A 25,101-nucleotide genomic window follows, 5' to 3' on the forward strand; every position below is an offset into this window, starting at 1 on the left:
GAAGGAGCTGCTTTTTCTTTTCTTTTTAACCAATGTTTTCAAGGCCCTCAGTAGCAGAATGGGATCCAGGCGCCACCTTCGTCCTTGCGGAAGTAGTGCGGCCGATTGTCGGGAAACACCGTGACGCCTGGGAATGGGTGCTGCTGGATGTACTTCAGGGCAGCTCGCACTTGCATGACAAACATGGGCGACTCCACCTCTGGGGACGTGGAGAGGTGCTGTGCCAAAAGTAGTTGCACAAAATCACTGCTCTGGTTCAAGGTCTGTGCCTAAAGACCGTCAACACCGCCAGCCAATGAGGCCGTGGTACAAAAACTCAAGAAAAGAGGACACTCTCTTGAGCCACCTGCCACTGTGAAAAAAACGAAACAGCTGAAAACGCAAGTCATACCTGTAGGATGAAGTCGTCATTCTGCGACAGCCACAGGTCAACTCCTCTCATTGGCTCATAGTTGAAGGGACCAATGCGCATCATTCCTAGCGAGCAGTCGTAGATGTCACACATCTGTAATGCCATCCATTCGAGTTAGTAATAAACGTACCTAATGGTCGCAACATAGTTATATTAGGGCTTCAGTCTGAGCTAGTTTGTGAATAGACATCGTAAATGGAATACAATGGTGCAAGAAAAGCAGGGACAGCAACACGCAAAATACTAGACCTGTGTTTTACGTGTTCCTTTCCCTGTTTTCTTGCACCGTTGTATTCCATTTACAATACTTGTAGCACGACACATCTTGTCACCGCATCCACAAGGAAGCTCCAAACATTGTACTACCGGAGATAGTAGTGCGCAGAAACTGCAGCCACTTACTCAAACGCATTGTGGCGTCACCAACGTCAACCAGTGCCTGCTCTGCCTCCCTTGGGCTTGGTGTGAGAAGCAGCCCACACAATAAACCGACAAGCTAGTCCGCTTCCTGGCATGTGCTGCCACTCTTATAAGGCGTCAACAGCCTGTATTTCTTTTTTTTGGCTTTTACCACCAGCTCACTTCTGCAGGCTGCTGGAGCATTGCTTCACGAATTGAAACGACATTCCGGGAACAAACTACCATCCCTGCTAGCAAGAAGCATAACCCTACAAGCGATACATTTTTGTTCGGGTGCTCGCACATCCTGGGCACTTATGTCCCCGATAGTGCCTGTCTTCACAGCACACTGAACAACGATGGCCAGCCTACATCTCAAAGGTGCAAAAGATTTACCTCTACTTTGAAAAATTTACACATTTTTGAACAAGTTGATTGGCAACTAACAAAGCTATGTTTCAATTAACAAAGCTGCTACAAACTAGCTAGCACAGTAGGTGTGCACTTTACAGTCTTTTCCACTTTACTACCCCAACTGTGCAAATTTATCTACTGCATGCCACACTGTAGCAACTGCTAAGAGCAGCAAGCCTGTTCTAGCAATATCCACTTACTTAAGCCCTACAGACTTACCCTCTCTAGACAAGTGGCTAAACCTTAAACTGCAGGTCAGAAATAAACAACTACAATGTGAACAAATGCTGCTGCCAGAAGAGAGATCAGTTCTGTTGACTATTCATATTAACTGCTCTTGATGGCACATTTCTTTCTCCGGGGTAAGCAGTGGTCTATTATACCGTATAAACGCGTGTAAGGGCCGCACCCGTGTAAGGGCCGCACCCCGTATTCCCAAAGGAAATATTTGAAAAAAAAAAAATCCGTGTAAGGGCCTCACCCAAACTTTCCAGGAAACACGCAAGAATAGCCTTCGAAATACATGCGCACAGGAGCTTCGAGGTGCCGCCCATGGATGGCGCCCGAGGCCGCGGGTCATCATCATCTTTTCTTCTGCCGCGAGCTTCTGCTACTGTACTTCCGCTATCCGTATCGGCATCGGTATCGCCAGGTCTAACTTTGTTCTGTTCTGGCTGTCAAAGCATGCGTTTTTTGGTGGTTGTGTTAGCGTGGTCGCTCGGCATAGTTGTTGCTCTCGTGCGCTGTCGTTCTTCACTTTTTCATGAACTGCCTCCGAGCATTGTCACTGTTGCACGATGGGCAAGCACCTCAACAGCTACACGGCGGGCTTTAAACTGAAAGTAGTGGAGTTCGCTCTCGAACACGGCAAGCGTGCCGCGGGCAGAAAATTTGACGTGGACGAGAAGTGTGTCCGACGGTGGTGCGGACAAAGGAATGTGTTGAAGAATACCGGCTCCAAAAAGCGCGCTTTCCGAGGCAAGCCATGCAAATTTCCTGAGCTAGAAGAGCTGCTATGCTATTCAATGGAAGTGCGGAACAACGGCTACGCGTTGACAACGGACATGCTGCGCGTGAGGGCACAAGCCTTGGCGCATGCTAAAAGCATACCGCACGAGGACTTCAAGGCTAGTGCCGGCTGGGTACGAAGATTTCTGAAGAGGAAGGGCCTATCATTTCGGCGAAGGACCACGCTGTGCCAGCGGCTGCCCCTCGACTACACCGACAAGGTGCTCAGCTTTCAGAATGTATGTCATCGGTCTGCGTCGTGAGCACAACTATATATTTTCGCAGATAGCGAACGCCAACCAGACCCCCGTGTGGTTCGACTGTCCCGAGAGCTGCACAGTTGAACTGAAAGGAAAGAAGAGTGTTTTCGTGCGGACAACCGGCGCGGAGCGCCAACGGTGTACCGTTATGCTGTGCGTCACCGCGGACGGGCGGAAGCTGCCCCCCTATGTCATCCTGAAAAGAAAAACGATTCCTAAAGGCGTTTTCCCCAAGGGAATTGTAGTTCGCGCCCAAGAAAAGGGCTGGATGGACGATGAGCTTGTGCTCGACTGGGTAAAAAGCGTTTGGGAGAAGCACCCAGGCGCCATGCTGGCCCGACGATCGCTCCTCGTCTTAAACAGCTTCCGCGGTCACTTGACGGGTAGGGTTAAGGAACGCCTGCGCGGTATCCGCACAGACATGGCCGTGATACCGGGCGGCCTCACCGGCATGCTGCAACCCCTGGATGTAAGCGTCAATCGGCCTTTTAAGGTTGAATTTCGAAGGCAGTATTCGGAATGGATGGCCAATGGCAATCACGACGAGACGCCGACAGGGCGGCTTAAGAGGGCACCGCTCGCGACTGTGCTTGGATGGATTTTGTCCGCGTGGAATTCCGTGTCGACCGACATTGTAACCCGGAGTTTCAAAGTGACCGGAATTTCAAACAGTTTAGACGGGACCGAAGACTACTTTCTGTGGGCTGAACATTTACCTGAACACAGCACCAGCTCAGAGTCTGAAGACTCCGTGAGTGATGCCTGAACGGTAAATAAATGCTGCGCATTCCAGATTGGTATGCTTTCACTTGAAAAAAAAAAAATTTTTTTCGAAAATCGCGTGTATGGGCCGCACCCCGAAATTTCCCCCCCCCCCCCCCCCCCGAATCTGGGAAAAAAAGTGCGGCCCTTACACGCGTTTATACGGTAACTTAGAACAATGTGCCAATGACTGAGTAGCTCAACAGAGCAGTTAAATGCCATGTCAAGTTTCATGTCAAGGAGGTCAATCAAAACAAGGGCCATCAACCCCAAGGCACTAGTTTCGCAACCAGCTCCGGAAAGAGTTGGAAAACTTTCAATTTACTTGCCTCATGGCAGCCAGTGAAATGTCGGGCTGAGCGAAGGGGAAGCTCAGGGCCTTTGTCAGGGAATGTGGCTGGGAAAATTTCTCCACTCTTGATGTTCACACCTGAGAAACAATTTATTGTTCATTCGTTTTTTTCGTTCCCTCTGTCAAACAAGGAACACAATTTCCACAAGGTTCCCAAAGAGGCAATTCCCACAAAGGACAAAATACTGCGTGTTTGTTTCTTCACATTTACTTAACAATGACAAATGTGTGCCTCTGGGATCAGAACCAGAAGTCCAAGGTGACCACTAACACAGAAACAATACAAGACAAACAACAAGACAAACTCAAAAATACAACGTCTCATCTGTCACACCCACAGGTATGCTTTGCCCACGAGCACGAAAGGTGCATATATATCAAGCACAACGTCACTCATCCTTGCCAGGTAAGGCTACACAGGAAATACTCACCAATGCCATAGATAGTTGGCCAATTAAGGTTCCCACGGAGGACATTGTTCAGCTCTGTAAAGTAAAGGGTTTGACACAAGAGCTGAATGAAGAGATTTGCGAGAAGAAAATGGTCATCAAAAAAAAAAAACCGAAGCTCACAGCTCAGTTTTAAAAGCAGAATTTCAGCACCATTACAGATCAGATGTAATAACAGACCCACACAAACTACCTAAAATATAAACAGTCTCTGGACAGTTTTTGTACTTTTTTTTTGCAGAAAACAATGTTCGGCATCAGTTTTTTTTTCTTTTTCAATGTATGAACAAGACTTTATTGCGCAAATAGCTGCGTCTGCTAATTCCTGCTCCAGTACTGACACTCAACAGCAGAGAATCAACGAATAAAGAACAGATGGGCCAACAAAACAATGCCACTGTCTTTCAGCAATGAGGCAACCAGTATGAGACTCACCACACACACAAGCTGTGACAAGGTGAAGGTTCACAGGCTGCTTGTGCAGGGCATCTGCAAGGAAAGAAAAATGGTGCCTGTAAGCAGAATGACAACAGGTGACTGCAGCAACAGTCCCACCAGCACAGAATGTACCATGCAGGACTTAAAAAACAATTTAAAAAAACCTGCCTTTTTGAAAACACAATGTCATTTGCTAAATACATGATTATACACAAGTTTCACTGTGCTTTTTTCAGTGTTTGCTGAAAATTTCAATGCTGCCCCGCACGACACCCTACCCCTACCCCCACCCTCCTAATGCTGCCTCTTTGCAACAGTATACCGTAACCGCAGGTAGACCAGACATGCACTATTTGCATCACCAACCATTAAGCACATCTAACAACCATTCGCCTGTTTCTTCAATCTGTAGCGATCACGCATACTAATAAGCAGATATTACGAATTCAAACAGAACTATCATTATCGCTTCCAGCATTCAAAACTCACACCTTCAAAAGCCGTGCTTCCAAGCTCCTCCCTACTCATTCACGTGTGCATGTTCTACAATACCGGCAGCACCACATAACCCCAGCTTAGACTACTAACCAGGGGCATAAATTTTCCAAGACAACTGCTCATACATGCACTACTGCATTTAAAGCAACGATGGCGACATGCAAGTCTACGTGCAGAGTCAACAAACTCACACAGCAACTGGTTGGCCAAACTCTCCGAGTAGGCTCTGCGGTCCAGGAAGCCTCCCACGAGGTACACCTCAAACCTGCACACAGGCAATGAGACCAAGCCTGAGCTGAGGTCTTGCAAACAGACCCTGGCACAAGGCAGAGAAGACTTGCATGCAAGGTGCTACAATGCTACCAAGCACTTGTACACAAACAGCTGCTTCCTGGCTTTAAAGCAACACACAGCATGTCTTGTGTGCCATGCATTTTCAAACGGACGACGATCCATTAATCCAAAAAAAGCAGAAGCACTTTACCAAAGAAAAAACAAGCCACAGAATTTTTAATGACATTGCAGAGCTCCTCAAACACTTATGTGATTAGCCACTGCGGTGGCTCAGTGTTTATGGTGCTCGACTACTGACCCGAAAGACACGGGTTTGATCCCAACCATGGTGGTCACATTTCGATGGAGGCGAAATGCTAGAGGCCCGTGTACTGTGCGATGTCAGTGCACCTAAGTGGTCAAAATTTCCAGAGCCCTTCACTATGGTGTCCCTCATAGCCCGAGTTGCTTTGGGACGTTAAAACCCCCATAAACCATAAATTAATGCGATTAGTTACCTTCGTTCAATAAGATAGCGTCTTTTTCAAATGCCCAGCCGTCATCGCAACGCCACGAACGTGAAGAACAGATAGAAAAAGAAAAAATTGTAGCTGGCAACCCTGTACCGGAGCACCGAAAAGAAAAAACTAAAAGGGATCGAAAGAAGAGAGAGAAGCAAGGCAAAAAAAACATGGATGCCAGAATCGTGACAATGGCACAACCCGTCGCTCAAGCACAACAGCCCCACGTATTGAAGCAGTGCGAATTTGAACAAACTGCTCATGTGCTCAAGTCATCGAGGTAAGCAGAGCTCTCCTCTAGTTATAACACACAGACAGCGACAGACGTAGAGTAGCAGATAAAAGCCTGCCAGGTCCTCATGTTTGCCATGACAAGTCTTACTAACAATTACCGCATTTACACGATTGTAAGTCGACTCGAATGTGAGTCGACCCCCCCCCCCCCCCCCCCCCCCCCAATCACATTTCCGAAAAAAAAGCTTGGCCTTGAATAGTTGAACGCGATAGTATTATCCAGCTGCCGTCGTTTATCGCCACCCGCCATCGGATGACGCGCGTGGGCGTGCCCGTTCCAAAACGAAAATGTATTAGTCACTGGCCTACTCGTCCACACTTGCGCCATCATCCTCACTAGCGCTGCCGTCGTGATCACTGCTGCGGTCCCACAGCACGTCATTCTAACGTCGTCGTCCAGCGAAATCCCGCACTTCGCAAACAGCCACATCACGACAACGCGTGGAACAGCTGAAAATTTTCCTCGCTGCAGCTGCCACACTTGTATCACCCGTTGCAAACGGCGAACTTGCAGCCCGGCGCACAGCTGTTCGTTTCTTCGGCATAAAAATGGCAGCCATCTTGAATGTAGCCGTGAACGAGCGTCGGTCGCTTGCCGGACCTGGAGCACGAATGATGACTGACGAAGCACATTAAAAACTTGTGAAACGCGGCTGCAGTAGTCAAATGCGTCAGAGCCAAAGCGAAACTACGCCTGAATGGAGTCGGCTCTTCTGTCGGCTACTGACACTCCCCGGCACCGATGCCGTTCCGAGTGGGAGTGCCGCCTCGATTGGAACAGCGGCCCTTCCATCAACTATCAACACTCCCTTGAGCGCCAACCGTGCATTTGAAAGTAAAAAGAAAACTTTTTGGACTCTTGAGCTTCTTTTAGAACGCGATTGCGTTATCGGGCCACCGCCGCTTATCAGCAACCACAGTCAGCAGCCACGTGTGCAGAATGTGGGGCGCCAGTTTGCTGTTTACCGATAGCCGGCATCGGCCGCCCCCCGCGCGCGCGGGATGCCAGTTTTGCGCGTTGACATAGCAGCTCCAAGCCAGCACCAAGAGCGATGCCACACAGCAAAAATGCAACCACGCTGTAGCACGCCTGATATCTCATTTGTCTCGCCTTTACTTATAGTGCGATGTTTTCATTTCGATTGTAAGTCGACCCCCCCCCCCACTTCATTTTCAAATTTAAAAAAATAGGTCGACTTATAATTGTGTAAATACGGCAGTTAGCCGGTACCTTCCAAAAGTTTTGATTTTTCTTTCCACAAACAACCAAGTTCTGCCACACAACACAACTGGTTAAGAGGCTAAAAGCAGTTGTGGTCTTTAGTGAGGCATGGAAATGCAACAACCACGGAAAAAGATTTCTTTGCCAAGTAGGAAACTGCATGCAGTTTCGAATTTTCCCTTCAGCACAAAATGTCACATTGTGCCATGACGGGCATGCCAAGAATGTCAGTGAACAGCACAAGTGAAACCCCATCAGACAGGTAGACTCAACAACCGACTGATGCTTGTTGCACATCTAAGCATAGCAGCAGAACGGCACAACTACCGACGTCACAGCTGTCACAGACATTGCAAGCATACCTGGTAAGACCACTGAAATCAATTCACTGTTGCAGTAAGAATATGTTGAGCTAATTGGAAACACTAATTTATACTTGACATAAAGCACGCAGAAAACGACAAAGACGAGAAAAGACGCAGACAAGCGCTATCTTCCAACTGCTATTCGAAAGACTGGTCGAAATATGTAGGAATATGAAAGGGAGAAAAAAAGCAGAAAAACCAAGAAAGTTGGCTTACAACACAAAGTCAAAGTCAAGTTGTCACGCGGCTAGGCAAAGAGCTACGAGAGCAAAGAGCATCTGATGACGTGCTTATTCAGTCACTGCCCGTCCTATATGCAATGCCTCTAGTATCTCTCTGCGTGTGGTGGCTGCCAATAACTATACATCTCAAAACTATACATCCCTCAAAATCAGAAGCACAGTGGCTACTGCCCACAAAAACACAGTCATGACAGTGAATCACAAGAGTTTCACGTATTTTTACTACACTGTTGGCATGCTCTCTCAGTCTGTCATTTACGTATCCGCTCTGGTCACACTAGCAGGTGCGTAGCTTAGCACCACACCAGCTAGAGAAGGAAGCAGTGTATCACACAAGCTAAAGAGTTTAGTAAGCTCAAAACATCTAATTACAGAAAAAGGTGCATGTGTATCAAGTTGCATACTGGCAGTACCTACTGCAGTAAAGCAAGACATTTAACCTATCGAACGTTAAATCAACCACTACACGCAAACTGGTGTAAGAATACCCAGTACCTTAACGCTCATGATGCACACCCACATGTCAGGCATTACTGCCGAGGAAACCCTTCCACACTTCAAAACTGCGGGTGCATTTCTAGCAATTAAAAGGCCAAAGACAAGGCACAAAGTGTTGCTGTAACACTGGAGAGAAAGCGTGGCACGAACCTTCCCTCTGGAATGGGCAGCGACAGCTCCTGCACCCGGCGCACTATGGAGGCCACGCCTTGCTCCAGGCCAGAACCATCAAAGTGTGCTAGAGACACGGCCCCGGAACCTGGAATGCAACATCTTCTGTCATGCCAATATCCTCATTTTGGGCTAGCTTAGGTTCAATTTGGTCTTCAAGCAGCTTTTACAACAATAAACTGCACAAAGAGAACAAATATATCAAAATAAAAAGCAGACTCCGTGTTTTCTGGCACAGTTTTCTCCCTACAGACAATCATGCATTACTGCCAAGAGGTTTCAAGATCCCATCCTTTAAGCGGTCATCAAGGTCCTCGATACAAGGCATGTTCCATAAAAGAAGACCAAACACATTAGGTATAATTCAACGAGGAGGTACTAGGGACAATAGCTGCAACAGTTTTTATTCACATGTTTGGACTACTGAGAGAGAAGACAAACCTGAGAATGTCCAACCAATGCTTTTCATAAAACATTTCCAAGCATCTGAAGGTCTGATAGCCTATAACGCAGTGAAACTTAAACACTGCAGCCAGCAGTTCCACCCCTCTAAGCTAAGACATCAGAAGGAAACTAAAATTTCTTTACGGCATCCGTCGATCGTACCTGTATGTCGGACAATGGCCATGATGCAAGTAGTGGCTTCATCAGTTCCGAGGACGCTGACATTTTCTGCAATGCAAGAAGCCCAATGCAAAGAACATGACTGAGATCACAGAAAACCAAACAGTAACAAACGACTTGAGGTGCACGACAAAGTGAATATGTATACAAGAGCTGTGAACAAAAACAAAACAGACTAGTGAAATGAACACACATGTGAATGCCACTCAGAGTGATGTTGGCTGGCTCTGCCTAGCTGCAAGTGATCCATTTATTATTTTAAAAGCTTCAAAATAAAAATGCCCAAGAAATCGGCCAGTCGTTTTCTTTGTGACTCACAACTTGTTTTACATCAACCAACGAGGACATTCTTCCAGTGCTGGTAATAATGCTTAGAGTCATGTCCTGCCATATGAAATCCTGGCCACATTTTGATCCCTCAGAGGTGAGCTGGCGACACTGACTTCTCAAAGCCGTAACACAAAAAGAAACTTGCACCCTTTCGCGCTGAAATGTGACCCCCCCCCCTGTGTAGCAAGCAGCTGCACTCATTCCATTCTGCCTAAATATTACCACCCAGTAATGAAGACAGTTCCGAGCCCTTAGCACACAAGTTAAGATTGAAGTAAATGAGGTTAGCCAAATTTGCAATATACAAAAAGCAAACAAAAAACCAAAAATCACTCGGCCTAAGTCAACAACAAATTGCCGCATGCCCCATTCACACCATATTTTGAAAATTAGGCATTACATAAACATCGAGATCAAACTGATGCTGACCTGGACAGACACCACTGCCCTCTAATGACAAAGGGGGCCACTTTCGCCGAAAATGGAGCTTTCATAATAAAAGGGCAAAACATGAGATACAGGTACCACTGCCCCACATCATTTCTACAAACTTACAAACTAAATGTGAAGATGTCAACATTTTTTTTTTTTTTACTAGTGTTGCTGCAGATCCCCGAGCCTAAGCACACCACCCGCCACTTCCAGCCGGTGCACACGAGGTCATGTAGAGCCGAACAATCGGTTTTTATCAAGAACAAAAGTTGGATGGAGTTTTCATCGCCGTCCCTTTTAAGTTCTGAGCAGCTCAGTTTGGAACCTGTGAGAAAACAAAACGAGACTCACTGTCCTGTGCCACAGTCACGGCAAACTCGCGCTGGTGAACGTACAACAGTCCGAGGGGCCCAATAACCTTGGGGACCTGGGAAATGAGGGCTGCTGCTATCTCCTGCAGGAAGGGAAACAAAAAAAAGCACAAAAGAATCCAATGAGGCTGCCATAAAAGCTACTGGTAAGTTAAAAGACTGACCTCCAAATTTTACTCACTGCTACAATCAGAAAGAACAGTAAAACCTCATCGATATATACTCCCCGCCCATACAAAATCACGGTTCATCTGCTCAAGATCGCGAGCATTAAAAATGTCCCATAGAGTTACACTATTTTTCTCCCGGTTAATATGTTCCCAGATAACACGATTTCCCGGCTACTATGTGTAACATTTCGCCAAATTCTGGGCGTATACTAATGCGGTTAACGACCAACCACACATGTGCAAACACACAAGTGGGAAGAACATGAGGGCACGCGACATGAGCTGGAATGCAGTGGCAGCCACCCACCGCAGTGACTCCTCTGCAGTGCCTGGGTGCAAAGGAAGCAAAGCGCCCAAAATCGACAACAGTGCACTAACACACGAGAAGGCCGATCAAGCAGCAACTCGACATGAACAGAAATGCAGCGGCTTATCCGCAGTGCCTAAGCGCAACGAGGCGAAGCATCTCGGAACTACAACAATGCACTTACTATACACGAGTGCTAAGCACAAGGGGGCAAAGCATCTCGGAACTACAACAATGCACTTACTATATACGATTGCTAAGCACAAGGGGGTGAAGCATCTCAGAACTACAACAATGCACTTACTATATACGAGTGCTAAGCACAAGGGGGTGAAGCATCTCAGAACTACAACAATGCACTTACTATATACGAGTGCTAAGCACAAGGGGGCGAAGCATCTCGGAACTACAACAATGCACTTACTATATACGAGTGCTAAGCACAAGGGGGTGAAGCATCTCAGAACTACAACAATGCACTTACTATATACGAGTGCTAAGCACAAGGGGGCGAAGCATCTCGGAACTACAACAATGCACTTACTATATACGATTGCTAAGCACAAGGGGGTGAAGCATCTCAGAACTACAACAATGCACTTACTATATATGAGTGCTAAGCACAAGGGGGTGAAGCATCTCAGAACTACAACAATGCACTTATATACGAGTGGGCCAAGCCTAGGGAACGCAGCGTTTGAAAAGCAAAGCCCGCAGTGCTTAGGTGCAAGGGGGGCAAAGCATCCGAAAATGGCAAAGGGATTTCGGCTATTTTCGCCACCACCGTAGAGGAATTGGGTGTGCTGCGAAGTTCCTGCCATACTTAAGGAAACAAAAATCTGCAATGAACTCTGTGAGCACTAGAAAGGGAGCTGTTCAGACCTTGTGCCAAGAAATGCTAATCGACATTTTTATGAAGTGATATTATCAATAAATGCCTTTTTACCTCATTAAACAGTTATACCTTTGAAAACTGGGCAGTTTGGATGATTCGTTTTCCAGTATAAAACATTTATTTTCACATCTTCAAAAGAAGTATCAACGAGTTTTTACTGCATTCGCTGTCTAGGCCTTCTGTTTAATTTCTTGTTCGCATTGCTCACAAGCATTTTGCCTTGGATGCACATGCCTGGTAAATTTAATTTCGCTCAAGTGCGAGAGATTCCTCCACAATGGAGTCTCTGGTAGCCCGTGTGCAGTTTTGGGACATTACACTCCACATACCATTCCATGCAATTTCGCTTTTTACTTCCAAACTAAAATGTACTAGAAAGGCCCGTTACAAAAACAAGACTTTCTTAAACAGCATTTACGTTTTCACACAAACATGAACCATCAGAACTGTTTCGGCAAAAATTACGAATGATTCAACTAGGTGTTCCCACATTCGCGTTGCCATCACAAATCACGGCGACCACAGCGCCTGTGCGTGAAAGCTGCTGACCAAACTAGGGCTGGATGATATACCTCTGCAGGCAGCCTGACAGTTCAGCATCTGCTGTACAGACTCAGGGCGGGTTAAATGCACACAATCACATTTCAAATGTCCTATCGTAGGTCCCAAGCACCAGTCCACCCAATGCTAGTTTGCATAAAAGCTTCTACTCACAAGTGTACATCACGCGCATAAATGGTGGCTAACCCCAAAGGACCTCCTTCTTGTCTGTGTCCGATGAAAAGCATAACAGGAACTTCAAGTTCAATGGGTGGCATTAACAGCAAAGGAGGCACTTCTTGAGGAGTAGGCAGAGGCTCAAAAACAAGCGGCAAGGCAGTGATGGCAAGGCCTCTGATAAACGAATAAGCTACAACAGAAGGCATCAGAAAGCGCCACAAGTTTGTTAACCGCTAATATCTTGGGCTTTTAACCACAAACCGCAAAGAAACTAGCTGCAGGACCATTACAAGTAAGTAGCAGTGTCACAAATCTTCTCTCCGGCTAGAAGTCAACTACATAACAAACCTACTGGGATGCATCTTGTTGCTCTGATTAGGCTACTTTCCCACACAAGAAGTCATTTGAGGAGCATCCTGCAGGCACTCACCTTAAAATGGGGATAGGTCTCGAACAGCGTTCGCGTGTCGGGAGGAAGTTGGTCTACCACAGCCCCGTTTATCACAAGAGGCATCCTGGACATGCGGGAAAGCAAGAGAACAGTTACAGTTGTACTGCATAGAGTCCTTGACTTCCCTTTCAAGCTTCCATGTATCAGACAGCAGTAACAGGCCATCGGTGAATTACAAAAGTGGAGAAGGGAGCGGGGCCAGCACTACGAAGAAAACACACGGTTGACAAGACAACACACAACCTCCTTTTCTACACACCCTACCTTCTTCACCTTCCCCAGAATTGAACAAAAATTTGTCCCTGTACAGGAATGCATCCCACTCCCAAGGTGCACGTCAAGCATAGCTATTTCCTACTTGAGGAATAGGAGACAATAAAAATGTACACTAAAAGTGGCTTTCCTTGGCGCCTTACTCAAAATGTTCTCCTTCAAATCCTCCTGCCTTCCTCACAACCTTTCCAAGAATGGGACATAAATGTGCACGCCAGACATTGTTATGTCCTACCTGCGTGTCTGAGTAACAGCACACAAAATATGCACTGCAAGTGGCTTTCCTCGGCACCCAAAAACATTACTCAAAACGTTCACCCACTCCTCCAGCTTGCAGGGCTCGTTAACATACATGCAAGCTTCACCTTTTCTGCCTCTCTCTCTCCACAAAATATTAACAGATATCAAGCACACATGCTCGTGCAGGCAAGCATTCAATCAAGGTAGCCATCACGTGCAAGCAGACAAGGACATCCTGCTTGCTCCAGCATCTCTGTTTACTTTCACAGTACTGCAATATTTCCGTTCTCTTGGTCGACAAAACTTAGCTCTGAAACATGATTGTGCTGTTTCTACTTCCGCCAAAATAAGACGAGGAAAATGGGACTACCTTCGACTGGGACACAGTGTTCTACCAGAGAGTCCACAATCGCCACCTTTCTACACCTTTCGTATAAGCATTTCACTTTCCTGTGTCTTAAAGGACTATTGACACCCAATTTTAGTTGCATATTTTCTTGTCTGTAATGATGCATGAATGATCCCACGGCAATCGCCTACGACCACTAAATTTGATTTTCTTCTCTCATACTGCTCCGGCTTCAAAATGAATGATGGCTGCGATGTGTAAGGTGTGTTTAGGTCATGCGAGGCACGAAACACACTGCACTATAACTGTTGATACATCATTTGTTGTAATTCCAGCTCTTGAAGCAGGCTACCTTAATGCAACGAGTTAAAACAATGTGTCAGCGACTACACAGTTTTTTTTTTATGCCTCACATGACCTAAATGCACCTTACACATCACAGCCATCGTCCGGTTGTTGAAACCGAAACAACATCAAGAAATTCAACTATAAATTATTTTGCGGCCGTAGGAGAATACGCCACGGTGATCCATGTATACCAACGTATCATGTGAAAGAAGAAAACACACAAACAACAGTTTGGCATCTGGGTACGCTGTCCGTAACATAGCAGAAGACGCATATACTGCCAAGAAAATTTCAATTAAAAATCCACACTCCCAAAGTGATTTAAACTTGACATCTACACTGAAAACGACTCCGTGACCACCGTTATGATGTGAACAATGGTGTAATCCAGCCTCTGGGACCCGTGGCGAGAAACTATGTCAAGACACCACCGTTTACATGCATACTGAATGGTGATACACCTGTATTTCATTTTCTGGCATTAAAAAGCTTCACCTTAAGTTAAACGTCTTTGTCATTAGAATGCAGCAACCTATTGGTAAAAGCTAATTTTGATTTATCCTCAGTGTCCCTTTAACAAAATAAAAACAACCAATGCGGATTACTGAAATGAGGTTACGTGCCGAGGTTGAGGTTCTTTGCTGTTAGAATGCAGTAACCTATTAGTACAAGCTAATTTCGATTTATCCTCAGTGTCCCTTTACGAAAGAAATAAAAATCAACCATTGAGGATTACTGAATTGAGGTAACGTGCCGAGGTTGAGGTGGTAGCTGATTACAGCGGAACTTGTCTTTCTTCAACCGGTTGAGTAACACCTACATACCTGCAGCGGTGCAGTAAGTTCAAAAGTACTGAAGTTACAATGGGCTCACAATAAAAATGTTGCCACCACACGTTGCACGCAAGTTATCTGTTAGCACTTAATTACTCCTCTGGCTCATCGCTTAACTCCTTACAGCATTTGCCCAATCGTAAGTACTGCAGTTCTACCAACATTACACGTTCAGTATAGTAGGCTAGCTTCAAGCAAACTTAGGCAAACCTTGGAAAGCTTTCGTTCCAAGTGTTGTGCAGGTCCCAGCTAAAAACCTTCACCCTGCTTAGGAACAATGGCAGGGCCACTGACGCGATCAAGCGACGTCGGCTGCAACCTACGCCGGATTCTCAAACCAGTCCCGCTAAATAAGTGCCATACAATGCGGCGGCGCTCGCCGCGTAATGTCACACAACTTGGCTCATCATACAAGCCCAGCAGCGACCCAATTCGGCAACCCAGCCAACTCTACCACCGAGCCCGCACAAAAGAACAACACATTCAGAAGGAATAACAAGACGGTGCTGACAAATGAAATAAAGAAACAATGCAGCAACGTTTATTATCCGCAGGGTCAACAGGTGCACCGATGGAACCAGGCCGCGGCGGGATCAGCTGTACTACGAGGAAGTAGACGCGTCGATGGCCGTACTACAACGCTACTTCGCCGCAGAACACGTTGTACGACTGAAAAATGTTACGCAACTTGGCGTTTCCTAAACTTTGGCGAGCCTTTAGCTGCTATTTCATGCAGGTATGCCCTAAAATCCAAAGAAACGCCAGGTGCGATGCAACCGGCACGCAAAACTGCACGAAAAATACCGGCCCGAGGCTCAAATCAATAAAACGTAGTTTCTGCACATTTTAACAAGCTCCTATGTCCATGTGCACGCTTGTGACAAGAATTCCTAAACGCCTCCTAGGAAATTGTCAACCTCACCGAAGCGCATCGCGTTGCCACTAGTTAGCAAGTGGGACCCAGAGGGATGAAGCAATAAAAACTATAAAAATAATTATTGTTTTTTTACATCTCCAGTCTTCGGTGCGCTTTTCGAAAAGCACTAGGTACAGTGAAGCCACTGTCACGGCGCGCTTACTGATAATTAAGCGCCTTAATTAGGCTTAGGCTCGACGGTGCGCGGCTGGTTGTACGGGTCTTTGTTTTGACCGACGGTTACGAAGGGGAGACCGACACGACAGTGCTCAATCTCAACACGATGCACGGAGTGCGACTTAGCTCTGAAGTAAACCTTAGAAGCAGCTGAACGATCGAAACAATGCTCAAACTTTGCCCATGATCGCAACATCGCGTGCGGCGATTAGAGGCACGAAAATGAGCTGGTAATTGGGATGCTCGATCCCAGTGACGTGTAGGGCATGGCAAATTGACAGGGCTAACAGAACCGAAAAAAAGGACGATTAGGTGAGCATTACAGAAGCCAGGTTAAAGCAACGATCCTCGACTGACAGGAACCCGCGTACCCGCATCTGAGCACGACAGAGCGGTCACGCCTCCACAGGCGTACCGTTTCTCTTCGAGTGTCAAGCGTCGCTCACGATACTGAGCTTGGGGACGTTCTCGCTTAATCCGTACTCGCTGAGAAAGAAGAAACGTGACGTTAAAAGCGGACTACTCACCTGTCGGTTGTATTATGTAGTCTTCATCACGTGAAATATGCGTACTCTTGCGGACCTTGATCGATGTAAACAAATTCCCACCGAAGTTCGCAACCAGCAAAATTGACACACGCTGTCGATCCCCGCTTCCGGTTTCCTCCCCGCTCAACCTGTTGTGTTCCCTTTCCCTCGCATGCGTTCCCTCTTTCGAAGCATGTGATGAGCTCCAATACGTGCATCGAAATTTTGCCCGAATAATGCTCATGCTTTTTAAAACATAACATAAGTGAAACAAAAGTTTGAATGGTTAAATTACTGACGTGAATTTTAATTTTTGTAAAATGTAGCTCACAAGTAAACTTTGTTGAAGACCCTAATACTAGTATGCCGCAGGCATGGAAGAGAGGTATTAGGACACAACCGGAACAAGTAAGAAGCCTTCTCTCTGCCCAACTTCCGGCGGGTCCTTTTCCAGCGCGACTGCTTCCCAAGTGGCATCTGCTAAGTATGTGGTCCGACTGTTTTCCAACTTTTCTTCATTTTCTAGGCCCTGATTTCTCACAGCATAACCTTTGTAAGCTTATATAATGCCTCCGGCATCAGTTATTAATGCGTGTGCAAAGTATTACACGCTAAAACTTATCATAAACTTATGATTGTTGGCACATGTGCCGGCCGACACGCCAGTTTGCCGACGTCGCTGACGCCGTGATCAAATTCGTGTTGCAGTAAAATAAAAAGCGGCTTGATCCGTCGTACTGAAGCTCAGATCTGTTACTACTAGCCTCGGTAGCATTCTAACGATAGTGATCCGTTTGCAAAACGGGCAAAGTTCAGCCGCAAAAACTTTCCGGCCCGAGCCCACGTGGTGAAAGACGGTGTCTAAGCCTAACAGCTCCCATTTGCATGCTCGTCGCAGGTAACCGCCGTTGCTTCTACGGTTCCTATCACGATGTCGGGAGGTACCAGCGTTTTGGCACTCAAGGAGGATGACGTCAGGCGCATGCTGACGGCTAAGACCCATCTGGGCACCAGCAACTTGGACTTCCAGATGAAGGAGTACTGCTTCAAGCGTCGGCCTGATGGTACTGAATGCCTTCACTGGATCTACGAAACGACGCGATCGAACGGAACAAAGTTCAAAGCGTCGCTTAGCTTGCGTGTGCAGACGGAAACTATCGTTCAGCGTTACCGCGCGAGAACCGGGTGAGCGAAAAGGTGGTACCGCATTACTGTGATGAGTGCTGTGGTACCGTCTAACACACTTTTAGGGGCATTGATGGAAACTCCAGATACATGTTAGTAAAATTTGATACCGGATGGCGCTCCCGACGTGTGTGCGGCAGCAGACCACGCCTTCATTTGCTTAAGAATGAGGTGCGAAAGCTAATACTTTTTCCCGCCACACCAATGTGTGTGTCGCGCACACTGGAGGTTCGGCCAGGGATCGGGAGGCATACATAGAGGAAATATCCGCAAAGCGTCAAAAAATGAACAGAAGCAAAAAGATTCTAATTCTGTTCGTTCGTTTTCGTCGCCTTTTTGGCATAGAAATTGTGGTAGCGATAAAAGTTTCCGTAATATGCGGGCGCGTAATACTTCACTTTCTGTTATATTCAACAAAACAGCCCTTCTTAGATGTCACCGACGTGTGCGTGTGGAAACGCCCATTTTTCATTTATTGCTTAAAAGAGTTCTGTTTAATGATGGAGTAGCCTCACTGTCGTCATAAAGTGGTTATCCACCTGTATAACACAATTACTATATGATTTGACCTCATGTCACTTTAATGAGTGCTTGGCACAGATTCATGTGGCCAAACTGTCAAACTTCGACTCTGCAGTACGTGTGTCGTCTGCTACACTGACCATTTCTGTTGCTCACAGTTCCATCTGCACCGTGTTGCTTCTCCACGCTAACGGATGGCAGTGACAAGTTATTTGCGAACTGTGAAAAAGCGACAAACCTTGGAATGTTAATTCGTGGTATGGCATGTGCGGTTCACCATACGATGAATTGAGTACAAAAGCGGTGCTAGAAATGGGCACGTGTCGAGCACATAACCACGGCACTGAGGCTTCCTTTTTGTGTGCGTGCAGACTCGGAGTTTTGTCAGTTTACTGTGCAATCAAGCCACCATCTTGATGCACTCGAAGGCAGCATACGTGTTCAAGCACTGTAAACTTTAATTTGCTCATTTACAGGGAGGGGGCTTTGTGCATGCTTACAGGTGGCCTGCACGTTATGTAACTAGCACCACAATGGTGTCCCATAGGCAGCAGCTTCCACGTTGAGAGTTCGAACAAGGTCAAAGCAAGGCATGTATTTTACAATGGGGTCACTTGGCACATGACCGTGTTGCAGGCATCCACCTGATCAACCTCAAGAAGACATGGGAGAAGCTGTTGCTTGCCGCGCGAGCCATCGTGGCCATCGAGAACCCCGCCGAGGTGTGCGCCATCTCGTCGCGCCCTTACGGCCAGCGGGCAGTTCTCAAGTTTGCCAGCTTTACGGGTGCCACACCCATTGCCGGCCGCTTCACACCCGGAACCTTCACGAACCAGGTAAGGCGAAAGGCGCTACTGCACCTAGTCATTGAAGTGCCAAGGCGCAAATTGGTTGCTAGTTTGAGGCTTCGAGTTGGCTTGTCAGAGCAGACCTGCCAACTTGCCTGTATGGTACTGGGTAGTCTTTGGCCTTAGTTCTGGAGTATTAACCATTTATAATCTTGGTATTAAAATTCTAAATTGCTGTTACGCATAAAGAAACTCTGCAGACAGTAGAGCATGCTATGCTGAAAATGCAATGGGAGGCATAACAGTTTTTAAGGGCCCTTGACACTCCTTAAATTCGGCTGCTGTCCTTTCATTTAAAATTTTGGGTCAGTCTGGCCTCACCCTTAAAAGCAAATTTCCAGTGACGAGTTAAAAACTGACCTACCGTTTTCATGGAAATACTTTCTCTGGGAGGTGAATTTGACATGCCCTATGAACGCATGTAAGGGCACACCCTGTTTTTAAATCAGTGTAAGGGCCACACGCAAACTTTCCATGACCCGCGCGAAGTGCACACGTCGTGACCTCCGCAATCAGCTCCGGCTGCGAGTAACGTTGCGCTTGACAGTGCAGGCCACGCACGCGCACAGGTGCTCTCAGATGGCGCCCGAGGCCGTGGATCATCAACTTTTTCCTCCGCCGCAAGCTCCCGCTATCTGTATCCGCATTAGTATCACCAGTTTCATCTTTTTGTGGCTGTCAAAGGCACGGGAGTCGTGGGATAACAGTTTTAAAACTGCGAAGAGATGAGAGGCATTAATCCAGTGGTGTTCTGGCTGTGCTGTCGTTACAACAGCACATTTGCTGCATGACCACATTTCAAGCCCTCTTCTCCGCACAATTGTGGTATTGCAGATCCAGGCGGCGTTCCGTGAGCCGCGCCTGCTTGTGGTGTGCGATCCACGGGCAGACCACCAGCCCGTGACGGAGGCCTCCTACGTGAACCTGCCCGTGATCGCTTTCTGCAACACGGACGCCACCCTGCGCTACGTTGACATCGCCATCCCCTGCAACAACAAGAGCCAGCACTCCATTGGCCTGATGTGGTGGATGCTGACGCGGGAGGTGCTGCGCATGCGTGGCTCCATCCTGCGCGACATCCCCTGGGAGATTATGGTCGACCTGTTCTTCTACCGCGATCCTGAGGAGGCAAGTGTGACGATGCCCCGAGTGGGACACTGCATCAGTTGTGCCTTGGCGCTGCGTGATATTTTGGGCCGGCTCGGTGTCTTCTTCAACTCATGTGATTATTTTAGGTTGTGGTAGTTCTTATGGGGAGCTTTCATCAAGCCACAGTGTCCGCCATTTTCACATTTGGGGAGCATGACATAAGGCCATGCACGTCTGATCATCTTGTTTCAATTTCCTGCTGCCTGCATCTCTGGAGCTGCACTGTGTATCGAAATTGTACCCATCATGTCACAGTGCAGCACCTGGTGACTGCTTCCTGGCGCTGTTTGGCTAGATGTTGGCCCTTTGTCGTCATAAGTCGCTGCTTTGTTTTGTGGAAAGCCGACCTGACAGATGAGCCTTCTCACGGTGGCTTAGTGTGGCTGGCAGGCTTCACAAAATTTTATTCCTTTGTGGTGAAACTGTAATAGAATATCGCATCATGCTGCTCAATGTTTATAACTGCATGCAGTACAGCTTTCTGATAACTGTTTTGCCTGCTTGTGAGATAGAATGCAACATGAACAGAGCTAGACTTTAGCAGGTGACTGAAATGATGATCGTGTTTGTGTGTGTGTGGTGTGTATGTGGGGGGGGGGGGGGGGGGGGGGTCGTCCATCTTTTCTTGCTGCTCACTCCTTTGAAATAAGTCAGAGGCCTAAATGTGCTGTGCACTGAAAATCAAGCAGTGAAAGCTTTTCACAATTTACAAAGCTTGCTGGCAGAAGTCTAGGCCAGTTTGTTCAGTTTGTTTCCTCTCTAGACGCATAATTGCAACGACTTAGTGACAACATGCATCTTCTTATGCTTTGCTCGGCATGTTATATGCTTGACTAACGTGTGCTGCTGTTGCTGTTGCAGACTGAGAAGGAGGAGCAGGCCCAGCAGGTGGCTCCTGAACGAGCCGTGAAGGAGGTCGCAGAATACACGACGGAGCAGTGGGGTGGAGGCGACGTGGCCACAGCAACTGCCGAGGTCACCGATGTGAGTGTTGTTCTTTCTTGCTCTCTGTAGCTAGGATTCAGTGTGGACAGTGCGGTGCAATGCTGTCTGTCCGCGGGCATGGCATGTACAACTCGCAGTGAATGTAGATACAGTAAAACCCTATTAGTTCAGATTTAACCGAGTGTTGAGTCATTCGGGAGAATAAAACTAACAGATAGTTGCTGGCCATGGGGAATGTGTGTGGCAGTAAGTACAATGTTTACCCGCGTAACGAACTTTCTTCCCTGCCCCCCTCCAGAAAAGTTGACTTCATTGCAGCTGAGCCCACATATAACGGCCCCACTTAAGACGAACTTTCGCTTATAACGAACGAGACCTGCGCGACCGTCAAAATATACATTGTTTCAGTGGCACAAAATCACACATATAACGAATGCCATTAAGCCCTGCTGATCGGTTACAGCAAACGGATGGTGTAAACCTAGCGCCGCGATGCGAGATAACCTGCCTCCGACCCCTTTGTGTGCCCGGCATGTTTTCCCCGAGCCTCATCGCAGGCGAACTGCTCGCCCTGTTCGTGCCGCTGTCGAGCGAGCTACCCTTTCCCCGCCGGCGCGCCTTCCAAGACCGCCCTCCCGCCCCTCCTCGCAACTCTGCTCCCCTCTCCTCACTCTTGAAAATCCGCGCGAGGCCTCCGCAGTCAACCGCAGCACCGCCGATGCCAATCGCGGAGGCCACGCTTCGTGAAGCAGGCCTTACGTGGGAGCCAAGAGGTGTCTGGCCGTTCGTCCATCCATCCACAAAAGCGCGCGGTCAACAAGTTGCGTCACCCACTTTGATGTCACAGTTGTTTAGCATCGTTTGCTTCAAGATGTGTTTGCTGTATCATGGTGCGATCCGCCTGTTTTATGATGGTTGATGGTGCCAGCCAATTGCAGCGGGGTGAAGTGAACATGCTGAACACCAGTTTGAATGTCAGGTGCGCACTTCTTAACGCGAGTAAATACTGTAGCCTTCGCAGCTACACGACTGGTGCAGTGAGCACACACTGTCAGGTGAAGCAAAGCATAATGTCCTCTAGGACCTTCAAGCCTTCAATAGCTTCCCCCAACCCCATCGCACACCATTTATAAATGCACACGTAGTAATGCAAAACATAAAGGGCGCTGGGAGCACAGTTGATTGCCATGTGATGAGTGCGGCACCTTTACATGTTAGTCTGAGGCAGTGCCACTTTTGCTGTAGTGGCCGTACTCTCAATGTAGGGTCAGGTTCGACCACAATTGGAATCGGTCACCCAGTGGAATGTTCACTCGGGATCAAGCGTGACTGTGGTGACAGCACTGTCGGAGCTGACTTCTGCTATGTATCCTGAAAGTGAGCGTTCTCTCTGCAGTGGTCTGCAACTGCTGAAGTGAGCACCTTCGGTGCTGCTGCACCAGCAGCAGCAGCCCCTGTGGCTGCACCAGTGGCTACTGAGGACTGGTCCGCTGCTCCAGTCGAGGACTGGTCTGCCACGACGCCAGCTGCACCAGCTGCTTCAGCAACTGGCACTACTACCACCACCGAGTGGGGAGCTGGAACTGACACCACCTGGGGCTGAGCAGGCTCCGTCTTAAGCCAACGGCAGCTGTTGCTACAGGGCCGAAATAAAGGCTTCCCATTGGGTCCAATATTGTCCTTGTGCTTTTTGTTTTTTTTTTCTTCATAACGGGTTGTTTTGCAGCTGTTTATGCCACTTCTCCGAGATCACAATGCTAGGCGGTTTTGCCCACTGAGGAGTGAGGACGTTAATGTGGGGGGGTTACCGCCCCCCTTGCACCCCATCTTCCCGGTACCCTGACCCTCACCACAGGTGTGAGAGCCCCAAGATCCCAGCCCCATAGGGCCAGGAAGCTGCACCTTTTCTTTTGCAGCGAAAGCTACACTAGGCTAGTCAGCAGCACATTTAGGGTAAGCATCTTTAGTCACTACTGGGCATGGTCACTAATTACACTGAGGCACAGGCGTCCCCTGCGCCTTTTTGAAAAATCTAATTTCCTTTCCCTCCCTCACCTCTTCCTTTACGGCGCGGTTCGCGTGTCCACCGCGATACATCAGGCAGTTACTGTGTCATTTCCTTTCGTGAAAAATAAGCCGTCGGCGTTCATTGGCGTTGACAACGTTGCAGAGGCCGTTCATTTGCACGAAACAAAAGGCACAGTAAGTGGTTTTATTAAAAATTAAAAAAAAGGAAGGAAAACATTTATGCTAGCCCCGTATCTGCCATCGATACTCAAGCACCTGATCTGGGGCAGCGGTAATAAAGTATAACAGGCAGAATGGAAAAATGAAAGGTGAGAGGACGGGAAGAAAGGATAGGGGGGAGCGGTAATGTACAGAGTAAAACAAAGGGTGCACAACTTGCTCCTTGGGTCAATGGACACCTCAATCTCGCTTCAGTGTATGTGGCGTTGGTGTCCTACTGCAAAAACCTGTTTGATTGCGTTGTGCGCACTGGTTGGTCACCAAATGAACGCTGCGGCCTATTACTGCAGTGCCGCATGTCAGCCACAACGTTGTCGGCGCTAATGCATGCAGCCGATGCATCTATCTCTCACCACTGCCACGCACATCAAAGCGCGAATGGGGCGTCCACTGACCCAGGGAGCCGGTTATGCGTCATTCCTTTCCTCAAAATCATCGCTGCCTAGAACGTAAACGCCGACGCCAACAGCTTTCGCTTTGTATATCCTGGATTAGCTGAGCTAATCCACATTCATTCTAAAAAAAATGATGGTTTGGCTCCGGCTAAACCTAGTGGGTACGCAATAGCTTACCCGAAGAAGGCGTCGCTTCACTCGCGGCTTGTCGCTGTCATTTCTCCGCTCCTTGAAACGAGCCGTTCCGGCGTCTCGGCCGCACGCTTGGCATTCCTGGCTTCTTGGGCTCGTTGTCGACTCGCCTCCTACCACGCCACAACTGCGGGATCTGTCGACGTGGCTTCCCACGGTCGCCGTTGATGTCGGTCGCAGTATGCACGCGGACTTTTCGCTTCTTCACCTATCGTTCAACTGAAGAACGAACGCTTCGCACCCTTTGTTGCCGAGCAATGACGGTCATCTGTTGCCCAAGTGCGCATGCGCACCTGTAGCTACTGCGCATGCGTGACGAGCGCAGCGAGGCTGCTGAGTCGGCGGCGGCAACCATTCCATTCCAAAAACCTTTATTTCCATCAGAAGGGAGGCCCCCTACTCCCTACCCCCGGCACGCAGGACTAGGGGGTAGGGGCCGGGACCCCCGCGATTAAAGGCAGGCAAAGAGTTGCTGGCTCTTCGCGGCCTCCACCGCCAGATGAATGCATGCTTCTGCTTGACGGGGTCCGTGCTCCGCAGAAGGAACTCTCAGGCTTCTCTACAATCAATTCCTTCGTCAGCCCCTGGGGAGTCTACACATTCCCAAATTACGTCATCGAGGATCTCCCTCTCTCCACATTTTTTGCACTTATCATCTATGTCTTCGTCTTTGAGGACGTGCGATGCCCAGACCGGATTAATGTAATTTCCTGCCTGTAATCTGCTCCAGATCGTCGCCTCTTTGTTTCCGAGCTCTCTGTCCGGTGGAGGGACTAGTCTCCTTTGTAATCTGTAGTTTCCAGTTATTTCTGTGTAATTCTGCAGTCGGGCGGTTCTGCTCCGGCTCGGAAGTAGAGATCTCGAGCCAGAGCGTGTGCCGCCTCATTGCCTGGAACTGGCGAGTAAGCTGGTGCCCATACGAGGCTAATTTTCCTGTCTATCTTTCCTCCTGTTAGTATCCGCACCGCTTCTGGTGCAATCCTACCTCTACCATAGTTATATATGGCCGTTTTGCTGTCGCTAACTATGAATTTTGCTTCTGTCCCTACGCAAGCAAGCGCTATTGTAGCTTCTTCT

General features: G+C 47.9%; 2 protein-coding genes across 3 annotated transcripts; one reads left to right on the forward strand and one right to left on the reverse strand.

Moving 5' to 3' along the window:
* Positions 1-24,128, reverse strand: LOC144101293 (protein N-terminal asparagine amidohydrolase-like). 2 transcript variants are annotated; one of them, XM_077634393.1, is made up of 11 exons: positions 24,010-24,128; positions 12,858-12,942; positions 10,316-10,418; positions 9,185-9,250; positions 8,558-8,666; positions 5,184-5,257; positions 4,492-4,545; positions 4,039-4,092; positions 3,585-3,685; positions 392-505; positions 1-218 (listed from the first exon to the last, which is right to left on the reverse strand). In XM_077634393.1, the coding sequence occupies exons 2-11, from the start codon at positions 12,939-12,941 to the stop codon at positions 48-50; spliced, it is 930 nt and encodes a 309-aa protein (XP_077490519.1). In that variant the 5' UTR covers position 12,942; positions 24,010-24,128; the 3' UTR covers positions 1-47. The 2 variants fall into 2 exon arrangements, with proteins under 2 accessions (XP_077490519.1, XP_077490518.1); XM_077634392.1 differs by lacking the exon at positions 24,010-24,128 and adding an exon at positions 16,542-16,680.
* Positions 16,890-22,863, forward strand: LOC144101292 (small ribosomal subunit protein uS2-like). The gene is made up of 6 exons (XM_077634390.1): positions 16,890-17,025; positions 17,440-17,605; positions 18,885-19,084; positions 19,931-20,224; positions 21,107-21,229; positions 22,587-22,863. The coding sequence occupies exons 2-6, from the start codon at positions 17,473-17,475 to the stop codon at positions 22,791-22,793; spliced, it is 957 nt and encodes a 318-aa protein (XP_077490516.1). The 5' UTR covers positions 16,890-17,025; positions 17,440-17,472; the 3' UTR covers positions 22,794-22,863.
* Positions 24,129-25,101: the final 973 nt, after the last annotated feature.

This window comes from Amblyomma americanum, chromosome 8, assembly GCF_052857255.1.
Source record: "Amblyomma americanum isolate KBUSLIRL-KWMA chromosome 8, ASM5285725v1, whole genome shotgun sequence".
NCBI classification, from domain to species: Eukaryota; Metazoa; Arthropoda; class Arachnida; order Ixodida; family Ixodidae; genus Amblyomma; species Amblyomma americanum.

Bases quoted from the DNA above. Each gene is read 5' to 3' on its own strand.
- LOC144101292 (XM_077634390.1), top strand. From the start codon at position 17,473: ATGTCGGGAGGTACCAGCGTTTTGGCACTCAAGGAGGATGACGTCAGG. The intron at 17,606-18,884 runs GTACTGAATGCC...ACCGTGTTGCAG, and splicing joins CTTCAAGCGTCGGCCTGATG to GCATCCACCTGATCAACCTC. The intron at 19,085-19,930 runs GTAAGGCGAAAG...GTGGTATTGCAG, and splicing joins CCGGAACCTTCACGAACCAG to ATCCAGGCGGCGTTCCGTGA.
- LOC144101293 (XM_077634393.1), bottom strand. From the start codon at position 12,941: ATGCCTCTTGTGATAAACGGGGCTGTGGTAGACCAACTTCCTCCCGAC. The intron at 4,093-4,491 runs GTGAGTCTCATA...TTTACTTTACAG, and splicing joins TGTCACAGCTTGTGTGTGTG to AGCTGAACAATGTCCTCCGT. The intron at 506-3,584 runs GCAAGTAAATTG...ATGGCATTACAG, and splicing joins ATTTCACTGGCTGCCATGAG to ATGTGTGACATCTACGACTG.